Source organism: Physeter macrocephalus, unplaced genomic scaffold, assembly GCF_002837175.3.
Source record: "Physeter macrocephalus isolate SW-GA unplaced genomic scaffold, ASM283717v5 random_239, whole genome shotgun sequence".
In the NCBI taxonomy this organism is placed as follows: domain Eukaryota; kingdom Metazoa; phylum Chordata; class Mammalia; order Artiodactyla; family Physeteridae; genus Physeter; species Physeter macrocephalus.
In genome coordinates, this window is record NW_021145525.1 from 43,112 (window position 1) to 64,783 (window position 21,672).

At 55.8% G+C, this 21,672-nt stretch overlaps 1 protein-coding gene across 1 annotated transcript in view; it reads right to left on the bottom strand.

Annotated features, from left to right (window-relative positions):
• Positions 1-159: 159 nt before the first annotated feature.
• The window catches only part of SUFU (SUFU negative regulator of hedgehog signaling), a gene marked incomplete at its 5' end in the record, with an annotated part of 39,820 nt that continues 18,307 nt past the window's right edge, over positions 160-21,672 (bottom strand). The window contains 5 exons of the mRNA XM_028484803.2: positions 160-1,042; positions 2,853-6,323; positions 8,793-8,861; positions 17,667-17,805; positions 19,375-19,509. Coding sequence (XP_028340604.1) covers positions 6,234-6,323; positions 8,793-8,861; positions 17,667-17,805; positions 19,375-19,509 — 433 coding nt within the window. The remainder of the gene's footprint in view (positions 1,043-2,852; positions 6,324-8,792; positions 8,862-17,666; positions 17,806-19,374; positions 19,510-21,672) is intronic.

The window sequence follows — 21,672 nt, forward strand, 5'->3', positions numbered from 1 at the left end:
GCCTGTGCGTGCGGAGCCGGCGCCCCGCAACGGGAGAGGCCACAACAGTGAGAGGCCCGCGTACCGAAAAAAAAAAAAAAAAAATTATCTTCCATTACCAAAATATAAGATCTGTGAAAGGGGTTTTTTTTTAATGCTGTGTCCCTGATGCCTACAGTGGGACCTAGCACATAGTAGCTGCTCAATAATTATTTGTTGAATCAATGAATGAATCCCATTCTCTCCATTCCTACCACTTCTACCCTAATCTAGGCTTGACTGGTCACCTTGCCTCCAATCTAGCTCTCTTTCAAAATGTTCTTCATCCAGAAGGCAGGGGGATGGTTCTACTGTGAAAGCTGGATGACTTAAGCCATGTACTCTAGGCAATTGGAACTCCACAGTTCCCAAGAAGAGTTTTGGGGCTTTGCCCCTGTTGTTCTGTCTGCCTGGAGAGCTTTTCAAAGTATAGCCCCACCTTCTTTTGCCCAATTCATCCTTAAGCATCAGGTTTTGACTTAGATGTCATTTCTTTCAGGAAGGTTTATAAATCTCCCCAGACTGGGTTGGGGAGATATGCTATATCCTAGCATAGCCCTTTAATAAAGTGTTAACCCTAACTGAGCAATTACTATGTGCCAGGCATTTCATGTGTATTATTACACATAATCCTTGCCAAACCTCTGTGAAGCAAATATCCACTTTTAGAAGAAGAAACTGAGGCACAGATTAGTTAACCTGCCTAAAGTCAAACTGATAACAAGTGGTGGAGCTCGGGTAGGATCGGAAGCAGCTTACTGCCTTCCTCTTTTAGGGCTCTTGCAATTGTTTCCCGGCCCATCTTCCCCCACTGCACTATGAGCTCCTTAAGGCCAGGCCTGTGAAGAGTCTCCCAGCATATAGCCGAGTGCCTGCCACACGTTTGTTGAAAGGACAAGTGAACATATTTTCTAGTTCTTACCATTCCCACAGTGTTATCGTAGCGGCTCAATAATGCTCAGGTGGCCTTCCTCTGGCTTGTCAAGGTTAAGACCCAGAAGCTCCATTCTCCTTCCTTTTGGTGCTTTCAGCACCGAGACGGCGTGTGGGGTGGTAGTGGGTGAAATCGGCAAAACAGAGGAACAGCGTCGCTTCTTTTAGTTCTCTGGCCCCAGTAAGGCCACTGCTCACCTCACAACCCCCTCAAAGTCTCCCTTGCCCCTCAAGTTCCTCAGAAAGCTGTGCTCACACAAACCATGGACACCCACCAGCAGTCTTTTTTGCCCTTTCCCCACCCTGCCCTCAGCTCTCCCGCAGAGACTTCCTGCACTGAGGAGGAGGGGCTGGTTAGTCCCACCATAGCCCATGGAAGGGTCCCGAGATGGCCACCCCTCCCAGGCCACATCCTGCCCTGCTCTACGGTCTTGGGACATTCCTCTCCCTTCTGCTGCCCAGCTAATCCCTCCCCTCACCCCACGCTGGCCTCCCAACCTCAGAGCCTGGCAGGCTGGGTTGAGTCACTCATTTCCAGCATGCATTCTCCTTCTGGTCAGGCCAGTTTGGCAAATCTCTCAGGCTCCCCAGACCCATGGCCTTGGAGCCTGTGGGTCCCCCTCCCTAGGGCCCCTGACCCCCAAATAGGGCAGAGCAGACTCCTGGAGGAATGTACAGGCTTTCAGAGGAGACATTAAAGATCACATGGACAGCTTCTCCCCTCCTTAAGGCTAAGGACAGAGTCTCTGCTCTGGGTCCAGTAGCCCTTTTCTTTCCAGAAACAACCCCAGCCTACTCCTGTCTCCCGGAACCACCTAAGCACAGAATCTCGCTATTCTGTTTTCTTTGGGGCAAGAACTTCACCCTGACCCTGGGTCCTTCCAGGCTAGTCAGATGAGGAGGATTAGATAAGCAACCTGCCCCCAGTCTCCAAGGAGAAAGGGGAAGGGGTGTGGCCTGGGCCACCCTGGGGTAGTCAGCCTGGCTCCAGACCCTCCCAGCTCCCTTGCTCTGACAACCAGAGGGACTGAGGGCCCCAGACAGGACCTGCCCCACTGCTGAGGAGGGGCGGGGCGGGGGGGGGGCAGCCATAGTTCAGCAGGAGGTCACAGAGGAAGGAGGAGTGACCTCCCCATGGGGCAGGTCCCACCGATACAGCTGCACCTCAAAGAGGACAGGGAGGGGAGCTAAGAGACCCATCACTGGAGCTGACTCCTGCCCCCTACCCTCTTGTGGTGCCCCCAGGACCTCTGCAGAACCCCCTCAGTGCTACAGCTCCATCCTGAGGACCAGAAGAAAAGGGCCCTGCTATTCCCCAGGACAGACAAGCAGGCCTAGTAGGAAGGGAAAGAATGTGTGAGGGCCCAGAGCAGTCCTGCGGCTTCCTGGACCCTGTCTGGGTGAAGACCCACTCCTGCCTGCCTCTAAGGCCCCAGGCTGTTGCCTTCTCCCCCTCTAGCACTAGGCTCTGCTCTGCCACACCAGGCCCTGGAGACATAGGAGCTGAGTGATCCGGGGAAGGAAGATCCACCTGCCTCCTCACCCAGACCAGGCCCAGAGGATTTAACAGGAATGGTAGGCTGGCCTCTGTGTCACCCGGTGGGCCAGCTCTGAGGCTGCCCCTCCCTCCTCCCCCCAGGCCCTGGATTAGGAGGTTGAATTTAGGTGCCCGGTGAGGGGAGTTCTGTCTCTTGCCCTCGCTGAAAGGGGTGTAAGGGCTCCAAAGTGGACCTGAGGAAGGCCCGCCTTCCCAAGGGAAAAGGGTTTTTTGGTGAGAGGTGGGTAGGAGAATGAAGCAGAAGAGAGGGTCTTTACCCACACACTCATCTCCCCAGACTGTGTTCCACCTCCTACCCCCCTGACCTTACAGGAATTCAAGACCAGTGAAAGAGAGCCTGTACCTGCGAGGTCATTTCTGCATGACTGAAGAGCCACAGGCCGTGTGGTCCTGCTTCCCTGGCACCCTCTCCACTCCCAACATCAGTCTTCAGGGCCTTTCCACATCCTGGCTTCTTCTAAGTGGCTGAGTCCAACCCACCCCCTCTGGCAGGGCCCCTGGCTTTCTGCTCCCCTACTCCAGGCAGCCAGAAAGGAGCACAAGACCCAGGCACTTCTGCAAATACGTTTAATGCACTTAGATTACACAGAGGAAGAGGGGGCAAGAAGGAAACGACATCTAAGTGAGTCACCCAAAAATTCTTACAAAAGTCCCAGGCTGGCTGCAGCCCCCAGGAACCGAGTCACCATTGACATTAGAAACTAATATAAAATTTTACAAAAGTCTGCTCATTGCAGCATTCAGGTACTTGTACAAAAGGAGGGCTCTTTCTACAGGGCTCCTGACTTACAACAGGGACCCAGGTACCTCACCTGGCACAGGGACCTGGAAGCCAGAGAGGAAAGACAACCAGATAAAAAAATACAGTCAAGGGAATTCTCTCCTGGTCTGCCCCATAGGGGCCGACCTTCAGGTTCTTTCCCTGCTCTCAACTCAATCTCAAAACCCAGTCTCAAGACCCTGTGTTTATTTTTTAAAACGTGCTAGCCCTTTAGACTCTCCCCAAGGCTTCCCAGTCCCTGCCCTGAAGCCTCGCCCTGGGAAGAGAAGGGCAGGAAGAGGCACCAGCTCCTCAGCCAGACCTGAGACCTTGCATGAGCCTCTCCAGCCCCACAGAATGGCAGCTGGGTCTGTGGTCCTCCTGCAGCCCACACTGGACCTCAGGAGCCGTGGGCGTCTGCCTCGTGTAGCTGGCAAACAGCATGGGGGAGCCCCTTCTTCTAGGAAGCTTCAGCCATGGGGACCTGGAGGGACTGGGTAGGATGGGGCAAGTTTCGAGGAAGGCTGATTAGGGAGGGAGGCTTCTTAACTCCCCAACTTACTACGAGGTCAGGGCTCCCAAAGAGCTACAGGGAGGGAAAGAAGGGGTCCATCTAGTGAGCGCCCATCATATGCCAAGTGCTGTGCTGGGCATGTGCCATGGTCAGCCTCGCTTCATCCCCAGTGAGGGTCCCCTCTCACCAGGCAGAAGCTCAGTGGAGGGCCCCCTCGCTGAGAAACCTCTGGAAGGCACCACTGCCTAAGGGAAAGGAGGTCTGGGCAGAGATGGCGAATGTTCTACCACTCCCCCAGAGCCCATGCACTGTAGGGAAAGGAGATGGAGGCTGGTCCCAGCCGAACTTTGGAGGTTCCCCACACTGACGGGGCAGGAAAGGGCCACAGGCCTCACAGGCTCATCGTCTCAGAGCTCCCCTGCTTCCCTTCTGCCTCCCACACTGACAACAAAACCTAGCTCAGAAAATACCCCCTCCCCCCAAGCCAAACCAGGCAGGTAGAGGCAGGTCCCCAGAAGAAAGAATCTGTGGAGAGGCAGGTCAGGATGGCAAGCAGGGAGGCAAGCCAATGGCACCTCTTTGGCCATGAAATGTCTGAAGACAAGAGCTTTAAAGGCAGGGATGCTGTGGTGGGTGAAGGCCAGGAAACGTCCTTCTGGAAAAGTCCTCAGAAGGCACAGCTGCTGCCAACATCAGGTCCAGAGGGGCTTCCATCTTCGGCGCTTGTGTGTGTGTGGGGGGCGTCTCTCCCAAATGCCAGGCTGATCCGCCGTGAAGCGCTGAGTTTGATGGGGTTAACCAGGCAGCCCTGCTGGTGCATGCAGAGAAGGAACCAGACCCGAGTGGCCCCTCGGAAGTCCAACAGCCTGGCCACTACCCTCACGGCCCCTGGAGGCAGCTCTTTGGCTAGACTGCTCATCAGAGGCGTCCTGCACCCTGTGGGCCTCCTTGGCACTCCCGGTGGTGCCTGTGTGTGTGGTGGCTGCAGACAGGGACAGGGCACAGGCCTGTGTAGTCTGTGACAGACAAAAGGACTTTGCTTTGGAAAGGCCTGAAGGGTGATCTCGGAATAGCCGTCCCTGGAGTTGGTGGTAAGGGGGCACGAAAGGGGCTTGCTGATTCCAGGTCGAAAGTGGGAGACAACCCAAGAAGAACCCCAAAACCATGGGTCAGAGATAGGTTGGCTATGAGATAGGAAGACCACGAGATCTGCAATACTGGGGTGAGGGACCAAGGACTGCAAGAGGCCAGGATGCAGGAAAGGAGACAGGACAAGGGGTAGAGAATGAAGGATGAGAAATGAATGGATGCAGGGAGGGCGGGAGGGCAGGAGAGTGCAGCGTTTGCAAAACCAAAATGAAAGACATGTTGAGAGGTTGATTTTTCTGTTTTTAATAAGCCAGAGTCCTGCAGCCTGGAGGTTGGGAGGCCCAGGGGATGAGGAAATGGGATGGGAGTGGCAGAGAGCTGGAGACCCAGGCCCTGAGTGGCAGGTGGGGATGGTCTGTGAAGCGCTGGGCTTTGCCCTCTCTCAGGCACGCCTGGTTGGGAGGAAAACGCCTGGAAGATGAGGCTGCAGTCACCATGTCTCGGAGATCCTGATGATCCTTGAACTTTGTGGGGCCCCAGTCCAGCTGGGAACCAGAAGCAGCCCTTCCTGGCCCAGCTAAACTGGGCTCAAGGCTGCAATGGGGGAGTGCCTCGGCTCCACCAGGCCCAGCTGGGAAGAAAAGCCTCTCTGCGAAGCTGGCTCCTCCAGGGCCCCGGACTGGCAGGCGAACACTGGCACCTTCTCTGGTGGCAGCTCAGGGGGAGATGGCCCCAGGCCCTTGTCTGAGAGAATGAGAAAGTTCATCTGGAAATAAAGTTCTGTTTAAAAAACATTATATAGATGGCTTCTGGACATCTGTGAAGAGCAATAAAATACCATCCGGTTTCTATAAAATAAAATAAGGAGGAAGAAAACCAAACACGATCGAAGGACTCGTTCCATGGCCAGAGGAGCTTGACTAACAAAGGCACCCCAGAGTTGAGCTGGGCAGCGCAGGCGGCCACTCCGCCTCCTTCCTGCTGGGCTGTGTGGCAGAGGGTAGGTGAGAACCAGGCCTGTCTCCACCTAGGAGCACATCAGAGGTCCGGAGGCAAATCTCAAAACGGAACCTGTGGCAGTGGCAGGAGGGGAAGGTTGGCATTTGCCCAACTGTGGCCCGCTGGGGCCAGGGCCTGGTCACCTGGCTTGGCTGGCTGCCGGGGGAGGCCCCCGAGCTGCAGATGAGGGGGTGGGCCTGCGGCCTGTGCGTGGCATCCCAGCGGGCTACGGGCGCAGTGGCTGCGTGGTCATCCTCACACTTGTCCTTTTATTTGTGGGAGTCTCATTTACACAGTTGTTACACTGGAGTCACCGGGGAGCAGCTGGGCTCTCCCTTGGCCCCTGCAGGGCCCAGCCCAGGCTAGTGCAGCGGACTGTCGAAGACCACGTCAGGTAGGATGGAGACTTTGAGCTTCTTTTCGGGCCAGCTGTACTCTTTGGGAAGTTTGAACTGTGGAGGGGGAACAAGCACAGAGCCAGAGTATACATGGTTAGCAGAACCCACTGCCTTCTTCCCACGCTGCCTAGAGAGAGGCCAGGACCCTCACCGAGGCCCCCTGTCCCCTGGGTGCTGGGGGCAAGACAGGCCACTGGTTGCCTGGCTTCAGTCACCAATGCTAGACCCAGGTGGGCGGCTGGGGTCAAGCTGCTGGAGTTCGCTGACCCCTCCTTTCCCCTTGCCCTGCCAATAATTAACTGGGGTTGGAGGAGGCTTGTTTTCTAACTCTTTCTTGACTGTGCTGACCTCCCTCCAGCTCACTTCCTTGGTTCTGCCTCAAGCATGTAAGGAATCTGCTCCCTGAGGCCCAGGGGCTAGAGGATGGGGGGCAGGGGAGGGTGCAGATGCTACAGGGAAGTGGCTTGAGGTCTGGAACTCTGCGGTCCTGTCCCTGCCATGGCTTCTTTCTGAGGCTGGTGGGGAAGAACGCTGGAACTGGCCCTCTTTAGCCTTTGCCAAAGGGTCCCCAGGGAAGGAGGCCCTGGCTAGGCCTTGGTGGGTGCCGAGAAGCAGGGCTTGTGTGGCTTAAGGCGATTTCTTGGGCCTGGTGCATTCTCGAGAGGCGTAAACCCCCATCCTGCTCCCCCTTGTTCATTCTCACCTGCTTCCCAGGGTTACCAGCCTGAGAGAGGTGCCAGCAGTGGCCAAGGAGAGCCCAAGGTCTTCCTACCCGACTCCCCGGAATCACTGATTTGCCTACAATTGTGTTTCTCGAGCTTCTGGTGGGGGTAGGGGAAGAGGCTGACCTATCTTATTCCTTCTGTATGCTAGGACCCTGCATGGGTCCTATGGTGCTCATAGATGCTCTCCGATTTAGGAGCAGGGTCTGCCTTTTATGACTCCCGCTGCCCCGGGGCCAGGCAAGAAGACAGGCCAGGCTGGGAAGCAGGGAAGAGCAGGGCCTTCAGCCTGCCTAGAGCTGGTGCTGGCAGTGGATGGGCCTGACACTTCCTGGCTGGCTCCCTCTCCCTCCCTCTGATGGGGGACTGTCCAAGCCAGGACCAAAGTGGAGGGTGGGGACAGGGTGTGGGGACAGCCTCTGGACAGAAAAGAAAAAAAAAGTCATTTTTAGTGACCTACTTTCCTAAGCTCCTCCTGGCTCCTGTCCCTCCTGCCTGGACTACCCCCCTTCCACCCCCTCAGCACCCGAGCTGAAAGCAGCAGTCTGGCATGGTGCCATCCCTGTGCGACATGGCCTCTCCGGAAGCACTTCTGGGCAGCTGGCTCTGGTCTGACTGAATGGGAGCCAGGCTTCAGGGACCGGTGACTTGAGGGGGTTGACTGGCTGGCACAGACTGGGTACTTGGTGACTTTTGAACGTATAAATGAGTTAATTTATCAAGCCACATCCCAGAGGAGAGAGAAGACACTATCCCATTGGGGGTGACCTCAGGCTCTGAGGAGTTCCTGTTCACCTGGAGACCTGGATGGGCTAGTCCTGCCCTGTGCACTGTCCTCTGCCCCGTGGACGTCTGTCAGAGGCCTCCGTGTCCTGGCTGACTCGGCCCTGGAATCCCCGGCAACTGGAAGCTCCAGCCCTGGCTGAAAGCTGGCTCCTGCCTGGCTTCGCTCTAGCTTGGAAGCCTGGCCCCTGGGAGGTGAAGGAGCTCTCCCCCAAACACACTTCCTGGCACAAAGGGCGAAGGAAGGGTCTATCTCTGCCCCAGGACAGGGGAGGGCCCAGAAGAGCAGGAGGACAGCCAGCTTGCTAATGTTCCATTAACCTATCTGGCAGGGCACTGAGGCCAGGAAGGCTCAACACGCTGGGGTGCTGCTTGGTAGGAGGCTGGGGGAGGGGAAGGGACTTTCCAGGATGAGGTAAGTCCCTACAAATGAGGATGCTGGGAACAAGGAAGAAAGACAAAGGGGATTATGGGCTCCATTCCTATACCCCAGCAGAAGAGCCAGGGAAAGCACAGGCCCCCACCTGGCCCGCCAGCTCGGCTAGGGCTGGAAGAGGTGGACCAGAGGGGAGAGCTCATGGCCAGAGAAGGGAGGAAGGAGAGTGGCTCCTGGGTGGCCTGAGGCAAGAGCAGGAGTCCCTCGCTGCCCACCAGAACTCTCCCGTGGAATGTTCTCTGGCAGCAGGCGTGGGCTTTCTGTTCAGAACCTGCCAGGGAACAGCAGGGGCTGAGGAGAACTCTGTGCTCCTCAATGAGGAGCCTGAAGGCCCTGGCTGCCTCTTCAATGAGGTTCTCAGGAGTTGGCAATTCAGACAATTTGCTGGGTGTCCTTACAAGGGCTGGCAGTGGGGTAGGGGGTGGTTCAGGGAAGAGAAATAAAGCCATTTAACATCTCCTTTCCAGCCTATCTCCACACGTCAGAGACACACACACACACACACACACACACACACACACACGCACACACACGGGCTCCTGGAGACTGGAACCTGCCGTCAGAGAGAATCAAACAGCTTACTTCCTCTGGAGAAGTCAAATCTTCCAAGTCCTCCAACATTTTCTCTACAAACTCTTCAGTCAACAGAATCTGGGAAGAAGGCACAAGACAGGCTTTTATTATTATTTTTTTAATATATGGTCTTTTTGCTAGCTGCCAAGCTATGGACCTTTCTTCGGGCCATTAGGAGCTATGAGGCCACTGCGATGTGTTCTAGGGACACAGGGAAGGGCTTGAGGTCTATCCCCGACTGTCACCCACACGCTGCCCCCAACTCCCACCACCACCTGCCTAGCACATCAGAGGGACTGGGGCAGAGGAGGAAGGACATCAGAGGACAATGGGGAGCAGGGAGGGACATCTGGAGAGATGGCAGCGCTGGTCCCAGAAGGGACACGAGAACGGGTGGGGAGGAACCCCTATTTTGGCAGTTCGGGCTTTCTGCACGCTGCAGTATGGTAGAGGGGAGACAGAAGAGCCGAGGGGCAGAGAAGAGAGATTCCAACATTGTCCTTGCCCAACCAGGTTCACTTGGTAGGACAGAAGGAATCTGTCTGGATTTGGAATACAAGCCTCATCTGGAATCTGGAAATGCCCCGGAAGGTACATCCAAGAACGTGTGAGCTGCAGAGTTTGGAGACTGTACACGAACCTCTCATTTTACAGAAGGGAAAGGGACTCCTTAACTCCCACTTCCATCTGTGGCCTCCACCTCCTCTCAGACTGGAAGCTCCCAGACCCCTGCCCTGCTGGCCCCATTCAGCCACTGAGTTCTTCAAGCTTTCCTTTAAGAAACCTCTCCTCCAGGGCATCTCCCAGCTATCCCACTTTGCTGCTCTAGTCTGGTGTCTTGTGGCTTCACGCTTTGACGTAGAGGACAGCCTGGTCCCACTATGCGGCAGGCACAACCACCACCCTCACCCCCTAAAGCAGTTTTCACAGTTAGCAGCAATGTTCAAGGGTACCCAGGGCTTCCTCAGCCTGGTGGGCCGTCTTCTCGACTGGCTCCTCTGCCCAGCCTGACCCCTTCCACTACCCCTCTCCCTCCGTGCTGGTCAACGGGGCCCCCTGACCTCTGCAGCAGACCCTTCTGTCCCCCCGGGCTTGGCTCTCCCCACCTCGTTCTGCCTTCTCCAGCAGCCTGTGAACGCCCGGGGTGGGGGTGGGGGTGACAGAGGAAGAGAACAATGAGTTGAAGACCAAGGTGAGGGGCTTCTCTGAGGAGAAGTCCCCTAAGACAAGGAGGAGGATCCAGGACTTGAGAAAATACCCATCAGGTTTCCCCTGGGAGTTGTCCACTCTGATGAGAACATAAGTTTCAACATCTGGAATAGAGTCAGCTGGTGAGATCAAGTGAAATGGCAGAGAAAGGAAGGCGAGCAAGCAGGATCACTGGGCACCTCACAGGACGGAGGGCTCCGAAGGAAGGAAGTTGATGGGCTGGAGGTGTGAGCAAGGAATGAGAAAACTACCCCAAGTGAGCGGGTAAAACACCAGCACATCAGGCACCGTGCTAACTGCTCATATATCTTATCGCCTTCCAGATGAGGAAACTGAGACACAGATAGGTTATGTGATTTGCCCAATGTCACGTGGCTTGTGAGCAGCTGAGACAAGATCAGGTCCCGGTCTTGCCTGGACTCTAAAGTTAGCGCCCAGAGCACAGCTTCCAAATCCTGAGGCCTTACCCTCACGACATTTACTCATTTATTGATACTTCCACTCGTCTGCCCATCCATCTATTTGATTCCATAAGCATTCCCTGGGTGCCGCTGCTAGGCCTGGCCCTGGGTGGAGCCTGAGGGACACAAGCACGAAGGCAGTCCCTTCCCCACCTGGACAAGCACCTTCCCGCGCTTGACAGGGAGCCAAAGGTCATCTCCTTCTCAGGCTGCAAGCCCACAGTCAGAGACAAAACAGCTCCAACCACTGGCCCACAACTCCTCACCAAAGTTTCTGTTTGAGGAGCTCAGGCTTCAAGTGGAGACAGAGACAAGGTTTAGACAAGCAAAGCCGGTCCAGGGAAATGCCCACCTGAGGGGCCCCCTCCCACCTTCCTCCTGGTTCCCCAAGGCGGGACTGGCTGACTCCTCTCACAGACTACCGTGACCCCTTCCCAAACCCACCCTGATCCTCCTCCTCCCACAGCTGGAGCCCTTGCTCCTCCTGCTCTTATCCCAGGGCTCTCCCTCCCCACTGCCCCCCAAAGCCCCGAGTCTCTCTACTAGTTATCACCAGTCTGCTTGAGTAGTACAAAAGTCACATTCACATTTTTGGCATTTCCGGGGCCTGCTGCCATCTCTGCAAATGCTAGCACAAACACAAGCATACCTAAAACCCAATTATATTACAATGGCTCCAGTCCGGGCCAGGCTGAACTGATTTCTAACCCACAAATACCTTGGAGGGAGGACATTTCTGCCAGAGAGGTAAATAGGCCTGGCACTGTACCTCGTGCTGGGGGTGAGATGGGATTGTGGGAGGGTTCACAGGGACGGTGACCACACAGAGAGACTCCAAACAGCTGTAGAAATGGTAAAGGTAAACCCACCAACACTGAGTTCAGTCCTAAGCCAGTTCCTCTGACAAAGGTCTGGAACTGGTGGTGGAGAGAGGGTGAGTTATGGTGGCTTTTGGTAGACCAGCTACCAAGTGTGTACGATCTGTGTGTGGACTCATTTTCTACTCAGCTGGGGGAGGGGATGGTAAGACCGAAAAAGGGGACAAACCCTAGTCACTCCTCAATTTTCACTTTTGGTGATTTGTTGGTTCCTGCTGGAAACTTCACATTTTAAAAGAATTAAACGGGGAAAATTATACATGAGATCTGCATGATATTAACGGTGACATTCCCTGCAAAGAAACACGACAGACTGTCATAGCTCCAGGCACCTAATTTAATTTCCTTTGGGAGTTAAACCTTAGAAGCTTGGATTGAACAAACAGGCCCTGTTCTTTGTATATTTCAGACCTGGAGCTGAGAATGTTAACAGATCTTATCAACAGGACACTGGAGATAGACAGCTATGATGGAGCAGCTCCTGGGCGCTCTCACGAGGAACAGACTCGCCGTTGTGATGCAACTGTGGGAAAAGCCTGTGCAATTCTGGGGCTTCGGGCTCTTGAAGCTCCCTGGGTCCCCATGGAGCTGCCTGGCTCTGCCACAAATAATAACAGGAAGGGTTATGATAATGACACTGGTAATGATAATACCGCCAAAAGCAGAAGCAGCGCCTCCCCCGTGTGCCAGGCACTGGGCCAAGTGCTTGACCGGTATCATCTCACTGAATCCTTAGGGCAGTCCTGCAAGGCAGGTAACCAGCATTCCCATTGTGCAGATGCGCGGGTGTCGAGAGGAGACAAGTCTGGACTTTAGAAGAACAGTGATCTGACCTCATGGTGGTAGAAGATGCTCTTTTCCTGTCTGGGGAAAGTACCCCAATTCAAGAAGCCTTGTATGCTCAGAGCTGACTCCTCTCTCTCCTCTGATGGGGGAGGTGGAGGTGACTTTGGCTTCAACCAATGGCCTGGAAAACCAGCGACACATCTCCCAGCCACCTGCTCAGCTCAAGAGGGCTGGAACCCTGGGCGTCACAGACATGCAGCTGCTCAAATCCAGGCTGGCCAACTGGAAAGGAAGGCAAACCATGCCCCAATACAGTTTCCAAGTGGGGACAGCAGGTCAAATTTCCAGGTCAGCTTGGTAAATGTGTACATAAGACGACAGTTACATTAGTCCAGAAAATAGCAGTAGAAATAATAATGATAATGAAAATAGCACTCATGAATGATAGTACTCACCAAGAGCTGGGCATAAATGCTTATGTCTGCATAAGCAACCCTTGGAGGGAGAAGACTCTCTAGTGAGACGGGAAAGCCCCCCAAGCAATCTGAGCAGCAAACTCCCCTAGAAGGATTTTGAAAACACAGAGATACCAGGCCCCATCCAGACCTTCTGAAGCTGAATAGCTCAGGCAAGGCCAAGGCATCTGCATTTTAAAAAGGCAACCCCTCCCTCCAGGAGATCATGGTGGCGGGAGTGCTGGGGAAATACACTCACAGGGGAAGTGAGTTTGGGCACAGGTTTAACCAATACAGATGAGTTAGTGGCTGCAGCTCTACTACCAGCTCTAACTGGTGGAGCTGGGAGGGGAGCAGTGGCTCCCTGCCCCCCACTCCCAACCTCCACCTTTGATGAGGCTTGGAACACAGGCCAGCAGCTTACTCCAAGGTGCTCACACCCAGTGCCTTAGGACAGCCTGACTGGTTGGTGAAGACGCAGGATTGTCAACAATCTCCCAATTCCCCAGGCCCCAGCAAGTTCCAGAAGGAACCTGAAAAGTGATCTTTCATCATTGCCTGCTCTGGGCAGGCCTGGCTATGGGACAGGCAGGGGCCCAGCTGCTGTAGATCTGATTCAAATGTCTGCGGTCCTGACAATGCCCACCCCTTCCCCTTAGTATGACAATCCACACTTTGTCTGGGGCCTTGTTTGCTCTTCGTGTTGACACGTTGTTCTTGCTTCCCAACAAGTGTGGCTTTCTTTTTCCTTCCCTTTCCTTCTCTCAGGGAAGGAGGTGTGCTGTTTACGGGGCAGAGCCTGCCATGGAGCTGCTCTGGCACTCACAATGGCAGCGGGGGACACAGGACCAGGAAGCAGGCCAGTTGGCGTCCCCCCAACCCCGACCGGCCAGACAGAAGTGAGAAAACAGCCCAGAGGACCCCCACCCCCCAGGCTCGGGGGAAGAGGTGTGTGTGGCAGCTACCACTGCAGTGGTGGCACAGGGAGGCCACCCTCATTTCCTGTCCTTGCTGGGTGGTGAGGAGTTGCCTGAGGTGGCCAGGAGCAGGCTCACACTCCCCCTGCTCTGGCGGGCTGCCGCTGAGGGCAGAGCGGGCCGCCACAGTCCTCGCCCGAAAGGGAGGCTGCTGTACCTCCCTAGGCACAGTGCTGGCGTTTAAACCCTAACGGCTGTCCCCTGGACACTGAGGTCCCCATGGCAGCCCAAGCAAAGGTCTCCAGGGGGACTAGGTCGTGGCCAGGTTCACCAGTGGAAGGAGAAACAGCAGAGGCACGGAAGAGGAGCTGCCCAGGGCCTGGGCCAGGGAGTGCCAAGTGTCTTCCACACAACATCCAAATGGGTACATGGGGACAGGAGAAGGCAGCGGCTTGTCCAGAGGACAGTGGTGAGTCAGCCGCTGGGCTAGGAGGAGAGCCCAGCAGTGACTCCCCAGACCTGGTCTGGAGAAGCGAAGCCCACTTGAACAGCTGCTGGGTGTCTTCTCCCAAGCCCTGGGCCTCCCATCAGGGCTGGTAGGGAATGGCTGGGAACTGGGGGTCACCTGGGTGAGCTGTCAGACACCACACAGCTGAGAAAGCATTGCAGGGCTTCAAAAAATATTCTCATATTTGGTGATGTGACCCCTGTGTGACCTCTGGGGCCGACTTCTCCCCCTTCAGATCAACCTTGGCTGGGGACGGATGAACGACTCAGCTCTGGGCCAGGCTCCCACTCAGAGGCTAACAGCCCAGTGTTGACAGACTCAAGGGAGAGAGGCTTGTTAAAGCCACCGGGATGAGGAATGCTGGGGGAAGGCGTGCAGGAGAGACGCTGGCAGGCCTCCCCCTGGTCTGAAGACCCTCCTGTACAACCCTGGAGTTGGTGGACAGCCTTTACCATCTCAGAAAAATAAAAACAGCAAATGGTAGGGCAAACGGAGGAGACCGGTGTCAACCTATGGACTGAAGAGCCTAAGGAATGGAGGATTCCTGCCTCTCCAGCTCCTCCAGGAAGCAGGGGGTGTCCACTGTGCTTACTCTGGGGTTGCAGACAGCCCTGCCTTTCTGGGCCGGGGCCTTGACGTTCCTGGGGCTGGAGAGATGGGGCAAGGAGGAACCTGGAGGGCAGGTGCAGGCCCAGGAGCAGGTGGGTGTGGAGGCCTGTCTGGGGCCACTCCACAAGCTCCGGAAAGGGCCCAGATTCCCTCACTTTCTGCCTTTTTCTCTCAGGCTCTCCTTTGTCTCTCTTCTCCCATGTGGGGTGTCTCTGCCATGCCACTTCCCCAAGAGATAACAGGCCTGGGCTGGAGGCCAGAACAAGGTGCCAAGGCTGGGAGTGAGGGCTTCCAAGGCTGTTGAAGGCTGATGCAAGAAAGTCATCCTAGCCCCTCCCAACTCCTCTGGGACCAACAGGGAGTGTTCAAGCAGCAGCCAAGAGAACAGAAGTCTGGGTCTCTTCAGTCCTGGGGCTGCTGCATCCAGTTCCTTCCTGATGCTCTGCCCCCAGCAGGCCTGGGTACACAGGGGTCAGGGGAGACACCCTGGATCCCGGAAGCATGAGTGAGAGATTCCTGTAGGAGGTGAGGGCAGGCCTCTCTCTTGGGGTCTCCCTCCAGAGGAGCCTGGTGTCCCTCTTGGCCCAGTGGAGTGGGCCCTCACTGGTGACTATGAGCCTGACCCGAGGCCTCCAGGAGGTCCTCAGACTCCTGGGGAGACAGGCAGCCCCAGAGGGAGACTCAGAGGCCCACAAGTAATTACAAGCCCAGGTTCCCACAAGCTGGGGAGCTGCCTGTGACCACAGTGGCAAGACCCTAAAGAGGAAGGCGGGCTGCCAGTCAGATGCAGAAAGTGCTGACTGCTTTGGGGGCGGGGCGGGGAGGAGGGCTGGTGTGGGTGTTGGCTTCACAGCTGAGGACCGGCTGGCCTGGGGGCAGGGGCAGGGGCAGCGGGTTTCCCAGGGCTCCCTGGAAAGGGCCTTGAGAAACCCCTTGGTGAGTTAGGGTGCGTGCCTGGGGAGCGGGCCCCAGCCAGCCTTCCCGGGAGCTCCCCTGTGAGCTGGCCCCTGTGGCGGACCACACTAATGAGCCCATAACACAGGCCTTTGATTAAGCAGCTCCCAGCACAGCAACTTTATTGAAACATGCCGAGGCCAGCGGCTGGTTCCCACAGCTCCCGTTCCCGGGGCAACAGCGCCTGGGAGGGGACCATGTGCTGGGAGTCAGCAGGGCGAGTGCTCAAGCTCACTGAGGGGCTGCCAGGGAGGCGAGGGGGAGCAGGGCTGGAAGGGAACACCAGTAGCCGGATGATCAGGGGCTTGGGAATCAGGGTTGGGCCCAGACCTTTGTGGGGACTCGGGGGAACATGACATCTGCCGAGTCCTCTGGAGGCCCAGGTCCCCAGGCTGCTGAGAACTGGAGATGCTGACTCCCCCCCATCTCTGCTGGGGGCAGGAAGATGTTCCAAGGGGGATGGCAGGGCTCCAAGGACAGGTTCAGAGTTGAGCATGTGAAAGGCAACTGGGTGAAATTTCTTCTTGAGTTTGGGGAGACTCTAGTTCCTACTTTCCCAAGAGAATGTGCTTGACCTTCAATACACAAAAGTGCTATCTGGGGACACTCCTGCTGTGACCTGTCAACACACTGTCACCTGCTAGGAATGATGACCTGTGACCTCTCAGGGGCTGGGGGTCTCCTACACGGTCCCTCGTTCCCCACTCCTTCCCAGCTCTGCCCAGGTAGAAGGCCTACCCCCTCCCTGCTCTCCACAGAGGCAGCCCGGTGCCCTGGGACACGCTGGGGCTAGGGGGAGGCCCTTTCCACTTGTGCTGGGCTAATTTCAAATGTTATACTTCAGAGCTTTTGCTACAGCAACTACCAACACCACATGGACAGAAATCTAATGTTACCAAGTGGGACTTTTAAAAGGTATTTATAACTTTATGGTTCAAAGTAATTTTGTTATGAAACAATGTAATAACAACAGTGGAAAAAGGCAAGATAATTTATGGAACACAATATCCCTAAAGCACCGGCTTCCATTTCTACCTCAGCTTAGTCTGGGGAGTGTGGTTGGTGTCCTTTGGTTGCCGTTTGTTTTAATTAAGGGTTAGCATTTTGGTGGGGAGGGGCAGGGAGGAGCTGGCCTGAGGGAGAGACACAGACACTCAAAGACTCAAAACATGCCTATATTAATGCTGTATACACTTCACAGACCCCCACAGACCAGGCTAAACCCACAGAACCGGCCAAGTTCTCTCCCCCTTTACAGTCATCCCTCCGCCCACCTGCACCCTCCACCATATGCCACAAACAAGGCAGAGTCACCTGTTAGATCAGGGTCAGATTCCCTTTCTGAGAGAGGTAAGGTAGGGTGTTCCTCCTCCCATGCCCCCGACAAACAAACAAAAAAGGATGTTGTTCCTCTAATACATCTGGGAGTGGGAATCAGGGTTGGGCCAAGTACCCGTTAGAGACCTGGATGGGGCCGGGGCTGGAAGGAGGCCTATGGCTCTCAGGCCCCAGCACCCCACTGGGCAATGGCTTGAAGCTGTGCTCCAGCCAGAACAGCAAAGGAGGGACAAAGTACTCCGGAAAAGCCAGCAGGTTTCTGCACAGAGAAGCTGGGTGTCCATCAGGAGGAAAAGGAGAACCATTAGATGGGAGAGGCTCTGTGTGCCAACGCCTGCCCATCTCAGCCCAGCGCCCGGTCCAGGTCCAGATGCCCACTTTCTAGGAATTCTGGTGGGCTTTCCATATAGCACGAGAGTGGCTTCCACACTTCCTCCCATCCTGCTTCACCCTCCAGCTTCCTGTTCCTTGGTTTACCCAGTGTGCAGAAAGTCTCACATCCCTCAAACCTGAATTTCCGTGGCAAACAGAATTATCAACGGCCAGGGCCTGGAGAGTTATCGCTCCTGTCTCAGGTATGGGGGAGAGGCCAGGAAGTGCTTCTGGAGCTGGTGGGCTAGGCAGTAGCATCCACACTCCACATGGCATCTCACAACCAGCCCCTCAGGAAGAGGAGCCGCCAAGAGCTGCCAAGGGAGGACCGGGAGGGGGCGGGCACAGGAAGAACCCACGGAAAGGAGGGAGGGGGAAGAAAAGGAGCCTTCTCACTTGTAACCAGGGTCCATGAGCTGCGTAAGGGTGCTCTTCGGTGGCAAAGGCGCCTTCTACTCCCGTGGAGACAAAGGTGATGGCCATGTCACCTGTGATACTTTTATATGTAAAGTGCCGTCCGTGCAGGAGCCTGCCCCTGGGGGTGGGAACATGAGACAGTGAGAGCAGGCCTGGCCAAGGCTCAGGGACTGTGGAGGCTACTCTCCCCGGGACGGGCTGTCTGGCAAATGCCCTCCTGACCGACCATCTGCCCACTAACAGGGGCCTGGAACTAAACACGTTCATCTCAACACCTCCCAAGAGAAGCCTCTTACAAGTTCTCTACTGTTACCCTTCCAAAGTGCTCAAGGCTAGCAGATACTAGAGCAGCATTTAAAGGGCCTGAAAGGGGATGGGAGTCCACCTCCTTCGTGTCCTGGTGAGGAGACTGAGGCCAGAGAGGCCAGTTAGTAATGTGCCCAGGGTCAGGCCCAGAGCTAAAAGGGGGATCGTGCCCCACCTTTGTTTGGAGGGTGGGGGTGAGGAAGCACCTAAACAAATTTCCCACACCCTGGGATGATGGCCTAGTGCCCTCACAGCACAATCCTGTGTCCGGGGCACCGTCTTCCACCTCCTCCTGGCTCCCCACGAGATTTAAATGGCTACCAAGGCCACATCTTTAAAAAAAAAAAAAAAGCTGAAGCCAAGTGGAGTCATTCTGAGGGAGCCACAAGAAGTTACTGTTAATCCCAAGTCTGGAAATACACCTGGGGGAAGGGCAGGCAGGGGCAACCAGTGGGGCAGAGATGCCAGTCAGCAAAGGAAGCAAAACCTGCTCTTGGCTTTCTCACGTTGCCTCAGATTAACCCTTCACCAGTCTAAAGGCCCTGAGCCTGGGCCAGAGAGGGAGCTGGAGAGGAAATCGTTGGGGTCCTGGGGTGGGGGGGCGGGGCGGGGGCCTGGCCAGACCCTGATCGCTCTTGGCCACTTGCTCTCGTTGCCCTACTGGGCAAGGCTGGTTACCACACAAGGTCCTTCCTCAGGTTCCAGGGACAGTGTGGACGGTCCAAACCAGTGCAACCCCTTTCTTCCTTGTCACTGCTGTCTGAGTTTAGAGTTATCCTTGCTGCTTCTCCTGCTATAAAAGTGAGGGTGGAACCCCTGAGGGCTGTGGAGGAAGCCAGCTGCAACAGGTTCAGCCCTGTGCAGCATCCCCATGCAGAGAGCTGAATTCTGGCCACAGGGGTGGGTTTCTGGCACTGTGGACAACAGCATGAGGGACACAGCTGGGCTTCTGGGTCCCTCAAGGAGTCTGCTGTGCGGGCCACGGGGCTTGGAGAACTGAGTGCTCTGCATGGAAAAGCAGCAAGGAGGAGAAAATAGAGTCCCACCCATCAGATTCCCCTGCCCTACTACCCCAGTGCTACGGGGGACCCTGCCAACCCTGACTCTGGGCTGGTGGGATGGCAGGGCATCTGAGGCTCCCTAGGTCACTGAACCTTCGTAAGGGAGCAGGGCTGGGGGACACTACTCTGGACAAAGGAGCGCTCTCCACCGCAGTGAGGGCTACTGGAGGGTTCAGGGTCCACAGGCTCCCCCAAAGGCCCAAGATGGAGCGGCCTGACTAGCTCTCCTCCCACCCTGGGCCCCAGACTCTGCCTCAGTGCAGGGGGCAAGCACAGGCCTGGTGGCTCCTTGAGGCCAAGTTGTATGCTGTGGGGCTTACCTTAGGCAGAGAGGAATGAGGGCTCCTGACTCCTGGTTGAATTTCAGATGTACGCTCTCGAGCTGCCGCGTGCGGATCAGCTCATGGGGAATAATGGCCGTGGAGCTGTCACTTTCCAGGCTGTCTTTGCGGCTCCTGCGAAGCAAGCACAGGAGCAGGTTCAGCACAAGGTGAACACCGCAGGACAGGAGGCTCTCAGGCCAGGCTCCTGAGGAATGACAAGGATGGTGATTGATGATGAAGATAACAACAGCCACCATTTACTCACTACACGCTCGCCAAGTGCCAGCCCTGAGTGAGGCACCTCTCGCTGATTACTCCTCACGGCGCCCCCGTGAGGTGGGCACTATTATTATGGCCCTTTTACAGATAAGGAGCCGGGGATCAGGGAGGTGACCTAATTTGTCCAGGTCGCACAGTGGGGACTGTGGAGCTGGGATTTGGTCGCAGGTAGGTCTGGCTCTGAAGCCTCATCTTTGGCCAACACTGTATAAAAGCTTATGTCACAGTGGCTTGTTCTTCCCTAAGATAGCAGCAGGGGCTTCTGGGAGCCCTTCTTCCCCTGCCCTAGAGCCTCAGATCCCAAGTTCTCCAAGGCTGGGGTGCTACAGTGCCAGAAGACATGGCTCCGAGAGCTTCCTTCCTGCTGACCCTGAAAAGGCTGACATCAGAGCAGGCTCAGAGCATGCACACTCCTGCTAATGGCCAGCAGCTGCCGTGACATACACATCCTTCATCCAACAGGAAATGACACAGTCCTCATCGAGGGGTGGAAACCAGGCTCTCAGGAGTCAGATCAGTGAGCTTGGCTGGGCAGCATGACCGGGCCACCACCCTGCTGGGCTACGAGGCCCCAGGAACCCTGTACCAGATTCCTCCTGATTGTGGTGCCAGCCATGGCGAACTGTCACTGCTGCCTCACGCTCCCTCCTGTCCTGCTTCCCACCCACAGCTTGCTCCACAGCTGGGCCACGGGGTCCCTTTGCAATCTAAGATTTGCTCTTTCAAATTCAGCTGCCCCCACTGACAACCTCTCAAGTCTGCCTCAGCCAGAAGTGAGGGTTACCCACTGATCTCATTCAAAAGGCCAGATCCTGGTTTGGACTGTGAATCTCAGAACAATTCCCCAAGTGAACAAAATACTGGGTGAGAAGCTTTAGTTATTTACCGTTGAAGCAGCAATAGCCACCCAGGATGTCTGGGCTTGATCTGGGCTTGACAGTCACACAGCCAGTGGGGGCCCAACCTCCTTACACACTGGGGGGCTGAGCGCTGGGGCCTGTGGCCCAATGAGGCACCCCAACACTCAGAGCACCTCCCCAGAGGGAGGAGGATGTGAGGTCAGCAGGCAGAATGGAGGGTGACATCAGACAGCACAGGGCCCTGCTGAGGCAGTGGTTTATAAAGCTCCCGAGGTAACGGGGGCCATTCCCACCAGCTGGGTGGATCCACCCTCAGATGTGACATGTGACTGATCTTTCACAAAGTGGTCCCTTCCTCTGGTTTCCAAAGCCAATTCTGAAACTGCCCTTTGCCCTAGTGTCTCCTTTGACAAATCCTTTCACAAGACCTGTGAAGGAGACAGACATGCTGGCCAAGAGGGTCACAGAATTTCAGGGCTGGAAGGAAACTCTGAGGTTGTTTAATCTACCTCTTTCCTTTACAAAAGAGAGCCGGTAATGTGCCCAAGGCCACAGAGCTGGGCTGTGGCAGGCCATCGTGGGAGCCTAGGACCTCTGACCAGCTCTCTTCCCCTTACACCCGGGCTGCTACGCCTCCCTTCTGAGGAGGGCAACACCAAACACCACCCTCGGGGCTCGGACAAAAGCAGGACTCAAGAAAGACAGCAGCCTTCTTTGGTGAGCCCTTACTCTCCTCCAGTGTAAGGAGTCCATAGATTCACTCACTGAGCCGTCACAGCAAGGACTCTACACCAGGTAGATTCCTCTATAGTTAATGCTTCTTGTACAGGTCAGGAAACCCGCGGCTCAGAGAAGTGAGGTGATAAGCCTACAGTCACAGAGTGAGTTTAAGAGGAAAAGCCAGGGTGTGACTCTCACCATCACTTCCCTGTGCTACCTCTGAGACACACCACCATCCCCAAAGGTCTGGCTGCCAGGTGGGGCCTCCGGGCCGGTGGGCCTCTCTGACACAGGCAGAAATGCTGATGAATAGCAACTGGGGGTGGGAGCAGGGGGGTTGGGAGAGCAGAATCAACAGCACACAGGGCTAGAGATGTCTCAAGCTGGAGGGAAAAATAAATTGTTGAAAGTCAGCTAAAGTCACCTTGGTAACTGC